At 49.0% G+C, this 16011-nt stretch overlaps 1 protein-coding gene across 1 annotated transcript in view; it reads right to left on the reverse strand.

Annotated features, from left to right (window-relative positions):
- ABCA4 (ATP binding cassette subfamily A member 4) overlaps positions 1-16011 on the reverse strand; it is a 128166-nt gene that overhangs the window by 100099 nt on the left and 12056 nt on the right. The window contains exons 5-8 of the mRNA XM_032594091.1: positions 13589-13759; positions 12035-12112; positions 10408-10535; positions 5703-5900 (exon numbers count right to left, since the gene is read on the reverse strand). Of these exons, the coding sequence (XP_032449982.1) occupies positions 5703-5900; positions 10408-10535; positions 12035-12112; positions 13589-13759 (575 nt within the window). The remainder of the gene's footprint in view (positions 1-5702; positions 5901-10407; positions 10536-12034; positions 12113-13588; positions 13760-16011) is intronic.

The raw sequence follows: 16011 nt of genomic DNA on the forward strand, positions 1-16011 counted from the left end.
GCCAGGACCCAGGACCTGTTATCAGAAGAGCAACTTGGGGCGCCTGGGTGGCGCAGTTGGTTAAGCGTCCGACTTCAGCCAGGTCACGATCTCGCGGTCCGGGAGTTCGAGCCCCGCGTCAGGCTCTGGGCTGATGGCTCAGAGCCTGGAGCCTGTTTCTGATTCTGTGTCTCCCTCTCTCTCTGCCCCTCCCCCATTCATGCTCTGTCTCTCTCTGTCCCAAAAATAAATAAACGTTGAAAAAAAAAATTTAAAAAAAAAAAAAGAAGAGCAACTTTCGCAGGGGTCCTCTTGTGTCTGATTTTCATTTTGACCTCTCAGTATTTCTTTCCTTTTAAATTGATGAAAATAACATCTCATGTATCATGAAAACACACTCTGGCCTCCTGTATGCCTGGGGCCCACAAGAAATCTAAGTAGACCAGTAACAATCAAGCCCGTTGGCCAGATGCACATTTAATGTACATTAATGTTTCTCTTTCCTATTTCCTCTTTATTTCTTTACCGAAATCCATTCACCCAGTGGAGATTTTGATTGTAATAGATACATGGTTTTACAGATGCAGGCAGAACAAATACTAATGCTATAAACCAAATATACTTGCTGTGAGCTTTATAATTTTCAAAAAAGCAAAAACCCTAATTTCTGACATCATTTTATTTTCATCCAACAGCTGCTGCCCCTCGCCCATGCTGCTGGCACTGGATATCACTCCTTTCCCTCCCTCCCTCCCAAAACTCACACAGAAGTGGGAGAAAGTTGTCAGTCCAAAGATTCAGAATCGGGAGGGAGAGGAAATCATGAGGTTAAGTCATTAACGGAACCTCATTATAAATTCCTGGAGACTGGGGCTTTTCCAGAGAATTGTGACACAGCACCATTATCTGAAAATTGAAATGCGCTAAGTTGAATTTAACAAACTGCAATGAAAGATCCCAGAGAACAGAAACCATGGCCACCTCACATGGGGCAGTCCACCCACATTTATTCCCCACGATTCAGCAAGTTAGGGAGCAGAGCCGAGAACAAAGCAGGACATTGAAAGGCGCATACGGTCAGCCCCCCAAGACCGGGTCCTTCCGCGTTCCAATCAGTGTTCAGCCACCCCACAGTGAAAGAGATATAGGTGAAATGAAGTCAGAAAAGTAAAAACTGTGACAGAATAGTGGCTGAGGGCAAGTAAGGAAAACTGAACTGTGCCACACTGAAAGCGATTGCAAAGGGGAAAACCGGGGGCCAAAATGCCCGTGAGGCCAAATTTCCTCCATCAACATCCATTGAGAAGGGGGAAGGGAGGGAAATTCAGATTTCCCAGCAGTGTGGCAGGTCTTGGCACAGCCTCCGTTCCCCTGCCGAACTTCCACAAATAAACATTCAGAGCAGAAGGGACAGATTTGCTTCTCAGCAAGATTTCAAAGCTGTGCAGCAGAGTCGGAGAGAAAACAGGAAGGACCTTAGAGGGAGGAGAAGGAGGAGGAGGGGCATGCAAGCCTTGGGCCAAATCTGATGGGAAACGTCCCAACCCCTCACCCGAAACTGACATACCATTTTTACGAGGTGTGCAACGTTTCAGGTAGCGTTGGCGCGCACGCTACTTGATACAGATACCGTGGGCCCAGGCCTGAGCTGCTGGTTTTCCAGCTAGGGGCATCAAGCCCGAGAAGACCGCAGGTGAAGGCAAGCTCTTTCAAGCTATCTCCGCCCAGCTGAAACCAGGAGGGCCTAAATCTCCTCAGAGAAAAATCCCGCCACCTTTGACAGTCCACCCAGGTCCCTGGGCGTGCGGCGCGCGTGCGCGTGCCTGCCTGTGCGCACGCCCCGGCAGGCACGTGCGCTTGGTGTGCGTGACTGTACGTATAGGGACGGGCGGGGTGGGAGTCAGGCCGCGGATACCGTGTTGGGATTATTTGAGGATGACAACACTGGCTTCTGATCTCCAAGGGGCCGAGGGAAAACACAGCTGGCCCCAGTTGGTGCTAACGGCCAAACCCTCCTCCCGGATTCCCTCAGCTGAACCTCCGGGTCTGGAGGTTGCACGCCCACCCACCAACGCACGCCCCTGCACCTTACACCACGGGGGCGGGGATTGTCACACTGGCTTGCTGACAGTGCCCCTCTCTCTTTGTTAATGAGCACTAACTTGGCATTTAATAAAACCTTATTTGCACACTGGCGGACACGCGTATGAGAAACAGCCCAGGAGAACAGAAGGTGCAGCATTCCCCCGTGCTGCAGCTAAGCGTGGCTGCCCGCAAACCAGCTGCAACAACAGCCTAGTCCCGGAGGGGCCCCCACCCTTGGCCTCGGAGCAGCCCCTGCTTCCCTGATGGCCGTCTCAGAGGGTCTGAGGGTCTTCCTTGAGCCTTTCTCTGCTGCCTCAGGGTTGTTTTTCTGAAAACACTGAGAGGATAGGTACAGGAGCAGTAAAAGCAAAACTCTGGTGTTCATGCCTGCAATCTCTTTTGGGTTTCCTTATTAGTTATTATTTTTTAACGTTTAGCCACTCTATCCATTTTCCAAATGAAGAAGCACATTTCAAGGGCACCAGACAGGGTGTTTGTCTTCTTTGCTTGCACTCCATGCTTCCTGTCTTGGTCTCGTCTTTCCCCACAGAGAGGAGCAGGAGCAAGAAGAATGCTGGTAGGGGGTCGTCTTGGGGACCCACTTCCTGCTGAGTTTTTTTTTTCCTCCAGGGGGTCTCTGGGGCTATGAGCTGTCTTTGTTAAAAGAATGGCAGGGAGGATGGGGTCCACAGCACCCTGGTCTTATGGGTGATCAAATGAAAGCGCTTTGAAGCCTTAGTGGCATTTGGGATACTATTATTATGCTTCATCTACAGAAACTGAGACTGTAAATCAAACTCCTATGTTCTAGGTCAGTGATTCTCAACCTGGGAATCAAACTCCTATGTTCTAGGTCAGTGATTCTCAACCCAGCTGGATATTGAAATGATCTGGGAAGCTTTTAAAAACACTAAGGCCCACTGGGAGTGGGAGCCAGGCATTGGTAATTTTTAAAAGTTCCCCAGGTGGTTCAATGTGCAGCCAGGCTGGGAACCACTGCTACAGTGACCAAATGTTGTCAGTGTTGGTTTTTCTAACACCTTTTTGCTTATCTCAGGCTGAGAGCTCAGTGAGGGTGGGAGGGCTCATGGCTCAAGGCTCACGGCTGGAGACTTGGCCTCAGCACAGTGCCTAGCCCCTTGAAGGCACCCGGTCAGCTTTGAGTGCATGAACACATGTACAGAGGTTGTGAGCAACCATGCAGGACAGGTCTCAGGTCAGTGAGGATGACCAGCCAGAGTTCTCCTCTGGTTTCTGAACGCTAGCACTTACAGAAGGAAAGACTTTCTGGTCGTTCTGAAGCCAATGACCTGAGTTTGGTTCCAGTCCCTAATGGAAAGTTTTGCCTAGGTCCCCCTTTATCCTGCTACAAGCTGTTTTCCCAGTATTGGTGGTCATGCCCTAAAGGTACATTTGCCTATTCCAGAAGCCAAGGTATTTCAAAAAGAGATGCATAACCCTGTCTTTTTTCTAGTGACCAGAGGATTGCACGATCCTGGGTGCCCAGGGCCCTTTAACACCTCTGCAAACACAGGTACTAGTCCCTAGCTGTGCTGGTGTTCAGCTGTCCAGAATAAGGGATCTTTATCACCTTACTCCCTCTTCTGATTCTAAAAGCAAACCAAGGAATGAGTCTAAAATTGACTTCCTTTGGAATTTTGGACAGAGAAGTTTGAACCACATGCCTTTAATTCTCCCTGCAGCATGGGGAGCCAAGAGAGCTTTCTGGGGTCCTGGGCTCTCAGTGGTGATGGCCATAAGTACCGACCCCTCTTACCACTCTGGAGACCCACCCGATGAGATGAGCTGGGAACATTGTAGAGTAATATTCTAAGGGAGAGTCACACTTCGAAAGGAATGAAGTATAAACTCTGCCAGAAATGGAGGGGTCTTGTTTTATTTTGTTTTATTTTTAAAAGCTTTCAGCTTGCTTTTTAAGACAAGCTGAGAGTGGATTTTCTCAGACTTGAGAGAGCAACCATAAAAAGGCAAAACACAAATTCCTCAACAAAGTTCTCATGATTGACGTATTCCTACAACACAGTTTCAGAAATTAAAATGCAGGCACAAGAGGGGCACCTGGGTGGCTCAGTCCGTTAAGTGTCTGACTTTGGCTCAGATCATGATCTCACCGTTCATGAGTTCGAGTCCCACATCAGGCTCTGTGCTGATGGCTCAGAGCCTGGAGCTTGCTTCAGATTCTGTGTCTCCCTCTCTCTCTGCCCCTCCCCTGCTCATGCTCTGTCTCTCTCTGTCTCTCAAAAATAAGCAAAAATTGAAAAAAAATTTTTTTAAATGCAGGCACAAGAAAAAACACAATTGGATCCTAGAAACATTTATATATATGAGCTATATATATAGTTATTATATATAACTATATATAATTATTAAGTTATATTAAGTTATATATATATAACTATATATAATTATATGTATAACTGTATATAGTTATTATATTATTATATATGTCATCTTCTCTGAAGGATTCTAATTTTGAGTGTTTCTTAAAGCATGGCCTACAATGATGTCCACTGGAATCCCTTAAGGTAACAGGGCAGGTTCTGGGCCCAGCCCAGATCTCCTGCATCAGTCTCTGGGGATGGCAATTTGGAACTTGCATCTTTTGCCAGCTGCCCTGATGATTTTCATACACTCTGAAGTGTGAGAACTGCTGCTCTTCACCTCCTTTTTATAATTCCCTCTCATCCTCCTAGCAAAAGAGGAGGTATTATCAAGTCCCAAGAAGTGTGTCTGGGATGCAGTTCTAGAACACAGGTTTGAGCTAATTGAGGGCTTTCCAAATTTTTGAGACTATGAAGTTTGCTGTTACTCTTTTCTACCCAGAAAAGGCAACCTTTGTGGTCAAGAGCAGACCCAGAGTGTGAAGCTCTCATTTGTTGAAATTTATTAAATGCTTTACATTTATTTTTCCATGTCTCCCTTCTTAACATTCTATACAGTATTATATTTGTTTTATACATGAGTAATGGGGCCAGTAAAGGTCAGCTATCTTATGAAATGGTAGGGCAGGGAGTCAAACCAGGCCTTCTCCTTTCCACCACCGCTAGAGGTGGTAGAGAGGATTTGTCCCACATTTGGAGTAGACTCAGACCTGCCCCATAACTAAGGGTGAACCTAGCCACGTAACTACATAACCACATAACTTTTTTTATTTTTTTAATTTTTTTATTAAATATAATTTATTGTCAGATTGGTTTCCATACAACACCCAGCGCTCATCCCAACAGGTGCCCTCCTCAATGCCCATCACCGACTTTCCCCTCTCCCCCACCCCCCATCAACCCCCAGCTTGTTCTCAGTATCTAGGAGTCTCTTATGGTTTGCCTCCCTCCCTCTCTGTAACTCTTCCCCCACCCACCCATCCCCCATGGTTCTCTCATAACCGCAAAACTAATGGTGAACCCAACAGTGACTCCTGGGTGCCTGGACAACTGCTCTAGATATATTATCAGTCAAGATTCCTTAGGTCTTTGGAGCCTGGAGTTTCCTTAAGAACTGTGAACGCCAGGCTCAAGCCCTCCTGACTGTCAATCTGTGAGTCCCTGATGACCTGCGACAGGCTCCACTGCACCCAGGAATTACCTTCCACGAGGTAAGCCGCTAAATGCCTCCCTTACCACACGGAAGAGCTTGAAGAAGTCCACGTTGGCATACAGAGTGTCTTCCACCCACTGGAGGGTGCCCTGGGAGAGGGAGCACATGGCATCACGCACTGTCTGTGCCCCACGGCGCTGGCTAAAGATTAAGAAGCGCTCCAGGAGGGCCTCGCTGCAGGCAATGTCCTTCAGTGTCAGGTCTGGGACTCCATGAGCAAACTGCAGGCAAGAGAAGCAAAATTGGAAACTTCCCTGTAGGAAAATACTAGCCACCCCAATGGTGTCCATGTCCTAACAGACAGAACCTGTATATACATTGTGTTGTAGGGCAAGGGGAATTAGAATTGCAGGTGGAATTAAGGCTTGCTGATTAGCTGACTTTAAGACCAGGAGATTATTTTGGATTATCTGGGTGGACCCAATGGAATCACAAGGGTTTTTTGCTTTGTTTTGTTTTGTTTTGTTTTTGTTTTTGTTTTAAACCTAGTGGAAGAAGGAGGTAGAAGACACAATGTCAAAATAATGTGATATGAGAAAGACTTGACTAGCCACTGCTGGGGAGGCCACCAGCCAAGGAATGTTGGAAACTGGAAATGGATTTCCCTCTAGATTCCCCAGTAAGAAATGAAGCCATGCCAACACCTTGACTTTCAGACTTCTGACCTGTAGAACAAGAACATAATAAATTTGTGTTGTCTTAAGCCACTAAGTTCGTGGTGGTTTGTTACAGCAGCCACAGGAAACTATATGCTCCCAAGCCTCATTTTATCGGAGAGCCACTTAAAATGTGAGAGATCTGTTCTTAGCATGATGCTAAGGTACCATCAGGACCTACTCCCCTGAAACTGAGGAGTGGGAGTGGCTAGGATGCATTCGGAGTGATGGCAAGAGACCAACCCCCTCTCTCCTTTCTCAATAGATTTAGCAAATAAAAATACTGGATGCCCAGTTAAATTTAGATTTCAGATAAACCATGAGCACCTTTTAGTATGAGTATGTTCCAAATAGAGTCCAAATGGGACATACTTATGCTAAAAAAATCATTTGTTTATCTGAAATTCAAACTAACTTGGACATCCTGTGTTTGATCTGGTGACCCTAACTGCTGGAGAGTCCACAGCTTCCTGTGGAGCTCATGGGCAGTGACTCTTGGACCCTGAATCACAGTCCCCATGATGGCCTCAGAGACCAAGGAGACCTCAACCCTGCCCAGGGAGCCTTGGCCACCTAGGATACTAACTGGCCTCCTGGAGTCTTGGACTCCTGACACCTAGGTATTGTGAACCTGAGCAGGTTCCTGAGCTTCCCTGGTCTCTGTGGTCTCCTCAGACCTTCAGATTACACAGTTCTCAGGGCAGGAGAGCAGGGCAGGTTTAGGCTCTACTACTTACATCCCTCCACCCCACCCCATCACCCGCTAAATGAGGCACCGGTCATGGCTGACATTGGGTTGATGTGGACTCCATCAAACTCAGGGGACTGTAACTGGGTGCATGTTCCAACAGAGCCTTTCTGTTTTGCCCACACTCTGCTTCTTATCCCCAGGCAAAATCCCACCCCCAACCCTAATCCCAGCATCTAAAACATTCTGAGGTGGAGGGAATCAATGAGCTCTCTTTGTCCAAACCTCTAATATTCTAGGGGAAAAAAGCGATGGAGGAGGGGTTAGGTGACTTGAGAAAATTACACAGCAGGCTAGTGGGAAAGCTGGGATACCACAGAGGTTCCAGCTCATTCTTTCATTCAGTGACTCATCCATTTAATGCCCTTTCACTGAGTCCCTTTCTGCAGGGACTAAAACAGTTACTGGGGATACAGAAAATAAGGTGAGTTTTCTGCTCTCCAAGGAGTTTATCGGTTAGCTGGAAATGCAGGCATTTAAAGAGCAGGTAAGTGCTAAAGTGAATGCAGTGAAACCAGAGCACAGAAGAGGGAAGTGTTAAGAATAGCCAGGGTTTACTGAGCGTTTACTGTGTGCCAGGCACTGTTCTAAGTGCTTTACATATATTAATTTTTTGACCCCCATAACAGTCAAATATGGTAGGCACTTTTACTTTCTCCATTTTACAAATGAGGACACAGAGGCACAGAGTGGTTATTTAACTTGCCTGAGGTCACATAGTTAACTGAGCCGCCATGCTGAGATTTGAACCGAGAGCTTGTGCTTTATCACTACCTCTTTGCTCCTTGTTGAGTAGGGAAGAGGGAGGGGGCAAGACAAAGAAAGGAGGGATTATGAATGATTTCATTGGGGAGGCAACACTTGAGCTGGACCTTGAAGCAAGTCCAGGAGTTTACAGAGCTGGGTGTGGGAGCGGGGTGAGGGACAAGCCAGACAACTATTCCACTCTCATCGTCTAACAATTTCCTAGATGGAGGGAGACCTGCTCGGATGCCAGGCAGAGAGGACGAGGAGGGGCATCCAGTCCTGATGGTGAAGAACAAAATCCCATGTTTGCTGAGAATGACGGATCAGAGAGCTGTAAGCCACACACGGTTTTTTTTAATTTAAAGTAATCACGGGGCACCTGGTGGCTCAGTCAGTTAAGCCTCTGATTTTCGGCTCAGGTCAGGATCTCATGGTTCATGAGTTCGAATCCCGCATCGGGCTCTGTGCTGACAGTTCAGAGCCTGGAACCTGCTTCGGATTCTATGTCTCCCTCTCTCTCTGCCCCTCCCCCTGCTTTCACTCTGTCCCTCTCTCTCACTCTCCCAAAAATAAACATTGAGAAAATAATAATAATGAGTTTAAAGTAATCTACATTAAATCACATTTAAAATTCAGTTCCTCAGCTGCACTAGCCCTGTCTTGAGTGCTACCAGCCGCATCCGGCTAGTGGCTACCATATTGGACAGCACAGAGAGAGAACACTGCTGCCGTAGGGGAAGGCTCTGGTGCACGGTGCTGGGAAGGAGTTGCACAGCTGGATGGAGACTGAGTTAGAGATCAGGAGGCAGGTGTAGCCTGCAACCAGGCTGAGAAGCAGGGAGGGCATGGGGGGGCCCAGAGAGAGCTGGGACAACAGGATTGGCCCAGAGAGAGATGGGACAACAGCATTGGCATCTGCAAGCAGCAGGAGTTTGGGGTTCCCGACTCAAGCTCTCACGTTTGCTGATCAGGGAAGGACCAGCTAATCAGAACAAGCAGCCTAAATAATAGCCAGTGACTCTGGCCCCTTCTCCCCACGTGAGAGGCTCAGCTCTGATGCCAGCAGCACAGCAACTAGTGATCCAAATGTCACACCAGTGAGGAACTGGAAAGAAATTCCCCTAAATTCCTGCCCTTATCTCCATCTCCCTTTTATTACCAACTGGAAGTCATCACAGGCATTTCCAGGACTTAAGTTTTATGAGCTAAGAGAAAGCAAAGGGGAGAATGAGCCATCAGTGCTGCAGCCACCACCCCCTCAGGTTGGGGGTGGGAGGGAGAGCAGAGCAGGGCCACCAGGCCTGACTTCAAGGGCCAAGGCCTGGGTGCTGTGGGCACTGAGTCCCAAGGGCCCTGATGGACCACCTCAAGGCTGACCCTCTGTTCCCCTCAGGTAGTTTCAGGGAAAACCTCAGGGTTTGAGAAGCCAGAAAAGCAGGTATGGGCTTCTTTACTGCTGTGCAGGGAACCAGCTTGAAAACCCCTTTCCACAGAGCCAGCCCTGCCCAGGCGGGTGGGATCCCCCTCCCTCCTCTGGGCTCAGACTTTATCTCAGGACTGACACCGGCTCTGAAATTCTCTGTTTATGTCTCAGTCTTCCCTGGGGTCTGGAGGAGGTGCAGACCTGGCCAGCAAAGGCAGGAGGGGCGTCTGCACTATGGGGCCACTGCTTATCTTACATTCTCACTGTGTTCATCACGCCAGGAACCCACAGGCCCAGGAGGCTGGGCAGGAGCCTGTGAGGCCCAGACTTTCACAGATGAGAAAGTCTTGTGTTAGTGGTGAACACACTGTGAATGCCTATAGGAGATTATGAAGGTGCATGAAATAGATTCTGGGGGGATTAGGTCAGAATGTGCAATGCGGATCGCCTGGCACCGAGAAGAAAACATGCAGGAAATCAGAGGTCTGCCACCCGGGCAGGTTAGCTCAGCACACTCAGACACCGCATGCGTGGCCTGTTTTCACACTGAACTCTCCTCTTCCAGTTATTTCCATGGCTGCCTTCTGTTCGGCAGGTCTACTCAGATACCACCTCGGCAGAAAGGCTCTCCCTGACTGTCTCATTTCAGTAGGCCCCCACCCCATGCCTCCCAGCTCCTCCCTAACTCCCAACTCTGTCACGTTTTCTTCCCGGCACCTATCTTAACCTGGAAGCGCTTATTTGATTATTACTTGTTGTTCCCACTGGAATGTAAGCTCCCAGAGGCAGGGGCTTGCCTGTATTGTTCACACTGTAGTCTGGTACCTAAAATGTCCCTAAGTATTTGATGAATAGATGAAGAAACCCCAGTTTCCTCAAATATAAGAGGAGTCTGAGCTACGTGATCTCTAAGGTTCTTTCCAGCTATAAAAATCTGAGCTGTTTGAAGTGTTTCCAGGATTTGGCCTGCTTCAGAATCCTATGATGGGAAGGCCCATTATCTCAAGTGACCCCCAGGTATTTTTCTGAATATTTGAAACAAAGCATGGATTCTGAATGTGAAAGCAAGAAGGAAAAATAATGCAAGGTCTCCCCTGTTTTTCTCAGGCTCAGGGCTTACCTTTCCACTCCAGGGACCAGTGACATCCACCCACCTGCTCAGGACGAACTTGGGAGTTGACCAGAAGGTAGACGACTGAGTCAGACAGGCCAATATTTTTCATGAGAAATAGCGTCAGTGTTTCTTCATCTTTTAGGACATCACGAATTCGTATCCCTCTTCCTGCATATGAATGAAAGAACAGGGTGACAAATGGGGAAGGAGTCAAAAAAGGAAAAACATGTAGAACTGATTGGAAACATTTCTAATTGGCTCTCAGCAGAAGACTCTGTTCTTGGGTTCCCTCGGAGCTTGGAGGTCAGGGCTTCTGCCAGTAGGCTGTCACCAACACAGTCACAGCATTTACTGCTGACGCAGCCTGGCAAAACTTAGTGAGAAGGCACAGAAGGTGGAAAAAGTTAGCTCAGGGCAGGGGAGGGGTCATCAGATGCCTGGTGGAATTGGTCTGTAACAGTGACTCTCAACCAGATGGGGGTGAGGAGCTAAAGTGGGGCAATTTTGTCGCCCCTGGAAATATTTGGCAACGTCTGGAGACATTTTTGTCTGGGGAGGTGCTATTGGGTAAAGGCCAGGGATGCTGGTCACATTCCACAGTAGACAGGATAACTTCCCTCCTCACTACAAACTGAGGAACCATCTGGTCCAAAATGTCATTAGTGTTAAGGTTGAAAAAAACCTAATCTAGGGTCAGAGGACATACATGCTGTGTCCACACTGTGTTGTCACAGGGTAGAGGACCCTTCCTGGCATTTCTGCCATCTCAGCTAAGGCTCTCAGCTCAGGGTGTTGACATGGGCAAGGAGAGGTGGGGCTGTGTGAGGCAAGAAAAACTTCAAGTGGGAATGAGGAGATGGCCAATAGCCTGGACTTGTAATTTCATGCTCTGATCGGCCCCAGTCACATTCTCTCTGACTTCACTCAAAACATACTAGAAGCAGAAATTAAAAACAAATTTTTTTTTAATGTTTATTTATTTTTGAGAGAGAGAGACAGCGTGAGCAGTGGAGGGGCAGAGAGAGGGAGACACAGAATCAGAAGTTGGCTCCAGGGGGCGCTTGGGTGGCTCGGTGGGCTAAGCCACCACTTCAGCTCAGGTCGTGATCTCACGGTTCGTGAGTTCAAGCCCCGCATCAGGCTCTGTTCTGACAGATTCAGATTCTGTGTCTCCCTCTCTCTCTGCCCCTTCCCCACTCACTCTCTGTCTCTCGATCCTTCAAAAATAAATAAACATTTAAAAAAATTATAAAAAAAAAAAAAGAAGCTGGCTCCAGGCTCTGAGCTGTCAGCACAGAGCCCAACATGGGGCTTGAACTCACAAACTACGAGATTATGACCTGAGGGTGGGTCAACCCCAAGGGCCTGCCTGTGCAACTGGGCAGACGCTTAACCAACTGAGTTATCCAGGCTCTCCAGAAGCAGAAATGTTTTATCAGGAGGCATAAAGGACTCCTAACAGTTAAGGTGACCCTGCAGCAAGTGATTGAACCCTTGCGTCTGTACTTGCCACAACTCACAGGGTTATTGTGAGGGTGACTCGGGGTAAGGACTGTGAAGTGGCTAACTCCCAGGCCTGAAAACAGCGAACCCTGGATAAGTGCTTGTTCTGAATGTGTTGTTATTATTCTGACACCTTCCGGGGGATTCACACCCAGGGTACCCACCTCCACTGCCTGCTTCCAGGGCCAACACTTCAAGCAGGCCACTGCCACAGTTCGTGAGGCCCTGGCCACCAAAGAAGGCTATAGGCCCAGATATTTATGAAATCATTTCAACATCAAGGGAAAGCATCTGTGTTACGTGAAAATGCCTCTGTCTATATCCCAGCTCCCCTGGGAGCCTGGTTGACAACTTATCTCTTAGTGCTTCTTTAACTAACTTTAATTATCAAATGCCCCTGCTCCTTCCTGGTCCTAACACCACAGCACCCCATCCTCTCCCACCCCCCCCCCACATTGTCTCCTCACCAGGCGACCTAGAGGCCTGCCCCGCTGAGTGCTTGACAGCCTTCATTTCCGTTTTTCAGGTCGGTCCTCTCCCTGCGGGGCTCGTCCAGATTGAGGTTGCTGCTGATTGCCTCTTAAAAGAGGGTGGGACAACGCCACGGGCCTGCCCATGCAACTGGGTCAGGGGCACCCGGCCCGGAGACTCCCCTCCACAGCAGCCTCTCAGACATTGTGCCACCAGGGAGTCCAGTCTCCCCACCTTCCCCATAGGGAAAGCCCAAAGGCTTCAGGGGAACTGGAATACAAAAGGGAACCCTTCCGGGAGCAGGAGGGGTCTGAAAGGTGCTGCTCTATTTTATTCTTGCCTTCCCCTTTCCCTGCTAACGTGAGTCATGTCGTCTTCCAAACTCTGCTTCCTTTCTTCCTTCCCCTGAACCCCACCTCAGTTGTTCTTTCTCCCAATCACTTCTTCACCTATAGCATTATGTCATAGACTGGCTTCAGTGACACCCCAACACACACACACACACACACACACACACACACACACACATCTCTGGAGAGTAGAGGACTATAGACCCTGCTTTCATGCTCGTCATACCTAGCCGTGCTGGGCACACAGCTGTAAGCCCTTGAAGTCACCTCTCTCTGACACCCAGCATGAGAGCCTGACATGGAATTAGGGCCTCGATAAATGCCTGTGGAGTGACAGGAGGCACCCAATAAATACCTATTGTCGGCACCTGAGATTAGGGACCCCATCTGACTGTTGATCAATTCGTTATTCTTTAACTTACTCACCTGAACTTACATACAAATATCTTGCTTGGAGAGGGTAGCCATTCCCCCCCCACCCCAGGTGACTGGGTTGCTGTGGCCCCAGGGAGAAGGGGCAGGAGTGTGCTGGTTCCACACACCTGCAGAGGGGTGGGGGCCACCCTGTAGGGAGAGTGTGGGGCCCAAAATGTAAGAGGTGGCTGATACCAGACAGAAGCTCTACCAGACTCCTGAGGGAGAAATGTGAACTGGGGGCCTGAGGAAAGAAAAATAAATTTTGTTTAAAATGTGGTTCTTCTTGTTCTCTTCCCTGGGAAGAGGCTGGGGGAGGGGGATGCTGAGGCCCATGGAGCTGAGGGGAGCTGAGGGTTGGGGTGGGAGAGAAGCAAGGAGAATGTGTAGGGCTCATGGGAAGAAGGTGTTTGAAGATGATTGAGAGACCACAGAGCTTGCTTGGGGGTGAGAGGGGAGGGGGCTTCATGTCTGGTGTTTTACCATTAATCCTCCCCTGCTGAGAATGCTGCACTACAGGTTTGCTAGGAAAAGAAAAGGCCGCCTGGGTCAACCATCGGCATACTTTCCCAGGTGACTGGGAACTGACAGGCAAAAGCACATACCAACGACAGCCGCCCACCTCGCTCTCAAAGGCTTTACCCTCCAATGGAGCTTTGGGTTGAGGACAAATGTTCACAGTGAGCAAGGTCCTCAAGTGACCCTAGAATGGACCCTAAAGTAGTCTGCCATGCTGATGGTGGACCCCAGTCCCTGGCCTAGAATTCCTTCAGAGACTTTGGGGATGGTCCCCTCTCACGGCCACCAAGGTCAGGGGTTCCGCGAAATCTTTGCTTCCAGCCCCCAAATTCCTTTGGGCAGCCTTGGCTGACCCTGTCTCCCCAGACCTCCAAAACTGCTCTCAATTAGAGAATTTCCCTCACAGCCTGGAGGCCTGCAGAAGGAACCACCTGTATGCCAACTCAAAAGTAGCCCCGTGTTGGGGTTAGCAAGTAGTGACTTTGGTTCTCATATACACACTGTAAAGACCACAGAGAAATTGTGGTTTGAAATGACTTCCTTTACATTTCCTCCCAGCTGGACTCCATCTGACAATCAGATACCGAAATGAAATGTCTGCCTCCTTCCAGATCCCACTGGATGAATGGGGTGGACAATCACTCCAGCAGTTGGACAGCCCATGTTCTCATCTGCTTCTTTAATCCTGGGCAAAAGTGTTCTCTGGTTGCTGCCTCTCCCCCTTTTTTTCTTACCATTAAAATGTTGATTTTACTCACACCTTACTTAGCTTGAGCTAAGTAAACTCTTCTATCCAGAGCAGCAAAGAAGGTAGTGTTTGTAATCTGGTTTGTAGAAAGTTACTGCACAAAGAACACGTGTCACTATTTTTGAAAGAATTAAAATGTAATGAAGTAATCTTAACATGCATCTGAACATGCCCCTGTCCTTCATTGCTCCAATAGGCAGAGGAAGGAGAAGGTGGCCCAGTGGGAATTCTCCTAAAAGAACGTTCCCCTCCTGACTGTCCTGAGCTCTGGAAGCCCGCCTGCTTGCCTCCACTGCCCTCCCCAGGGTATGGTCACTGTTCTCTCAGTCCTGGGAGCCCTCGGGGTGACCACCCACGCTGACCTGTGTGTCGAGCTGCATGGGTGAGGAGCCCCAGAGGGCTGATGTGTGCCATTCTCCTGCTCGTCTTGTTTGGAACCCTGAGCAGGAGCTGTTCTATCTAGCCCCTCCTATCCCCTTGGTAGACCCCTTGCTCGTCCCTGTCATCCTCTAAGGTCATCCCAAGAGTCACTGCCCCCTATCCCTATCCCAGGAACATAGGATGATCCAGCATCTCCAAACCTCTTCCTTCCCAGCCTCTGAGCCACATCCCTTAACAGTTCCCGCACTGGCAGCCTTTTCTGTGCCTGCAGGACTGTCAAGACTGGATTTCTGTCAAGGCTTGCTCCCTCCCTGATGCTCATTTGCTCTCCTGGGGGCAGGTGGGAAGGGGGATAGGGTTCCAGCTGGTGCCCAGGCCTCTGCCATATCCAGCTCTCACTGTTTCAGAGCCCAGGTGGCTCTCCTACCCTGATGCCCGGCTCCTCTATTTGCCTGCACAAACTCAGTGACCCAATGGCCTGGCCTCTCTTTCCCTCAACCTCCCCATCGCCTACCTTCGCCTCTGCTCTACTTCGGCCACCGTGGCCACCCCCAGGGGCTCGTTCTCATTGCTCCTGCCTGCTGTGGAAATCCTGAATCCACATAGCTCACTCTTCGAAGTCACCAAGCCTTCCATCCTGCTCAGTTCCCCAGTCCTTAAACAGGATCATGGAACTTCAAGAGACCTCTATTCCTTTGTACCCCCATTTCCTCCCAGCCATTTCAGCACTTCTGGCATCCCATCATCCATCCTTATACAGCCTGGACCGGATGCATGTCTTCCAGGAACTGCCCTCAACCGCTTGCCTCCTGGACTTTCTGCAGCACCTCCCTGTATCCCCCCAGGCCTGTCTCACCCACCTATCCACCTGCTCTGCTTCAGGGTCTGGGATGCTGAATATCCCTGGAAGAAATGGAATGATCGTATATATTTATGCCACAATACACATATGCACTCTGACCTCCCTGGCCCCTTACTTGACATTGCTTCCACACATCTTTGGCTAGCTTGCTCTCTAGTGCTCTATGAAAACAGTTCCACACCTTTCCTTTTACCTCTTTCTTCCTGCTTCCACACCTAATCTAGCTCCATACTTCCCAGAGTACAACCTCTCTCGGCATTTTCCTTTCTGTCTCTAGACTTACCTGGAATGAGAACTTTCCTGCCCTCTTCAATTTCCTAACTTCGAAGCTGATGGAAAGAGGAGTCCTCCCCAAGGTGAACTTCATGTCACCTCTATATCCATTCCTTCCTGCCT

Source organism: Lynx canadensis, chromosome C1 (assembly GCF_007474595.2).
Source record: "Lynx canadensis isolate LIC74 chromosome C1, mLynCan4.pri.v2, whole genome shotgun sequence".
Lineage (NCBI taxonomy): Eukaryota > Metazoa > Chordata > Mammalia > Carnivora > Felidae > Lynx > Lynx canadensis.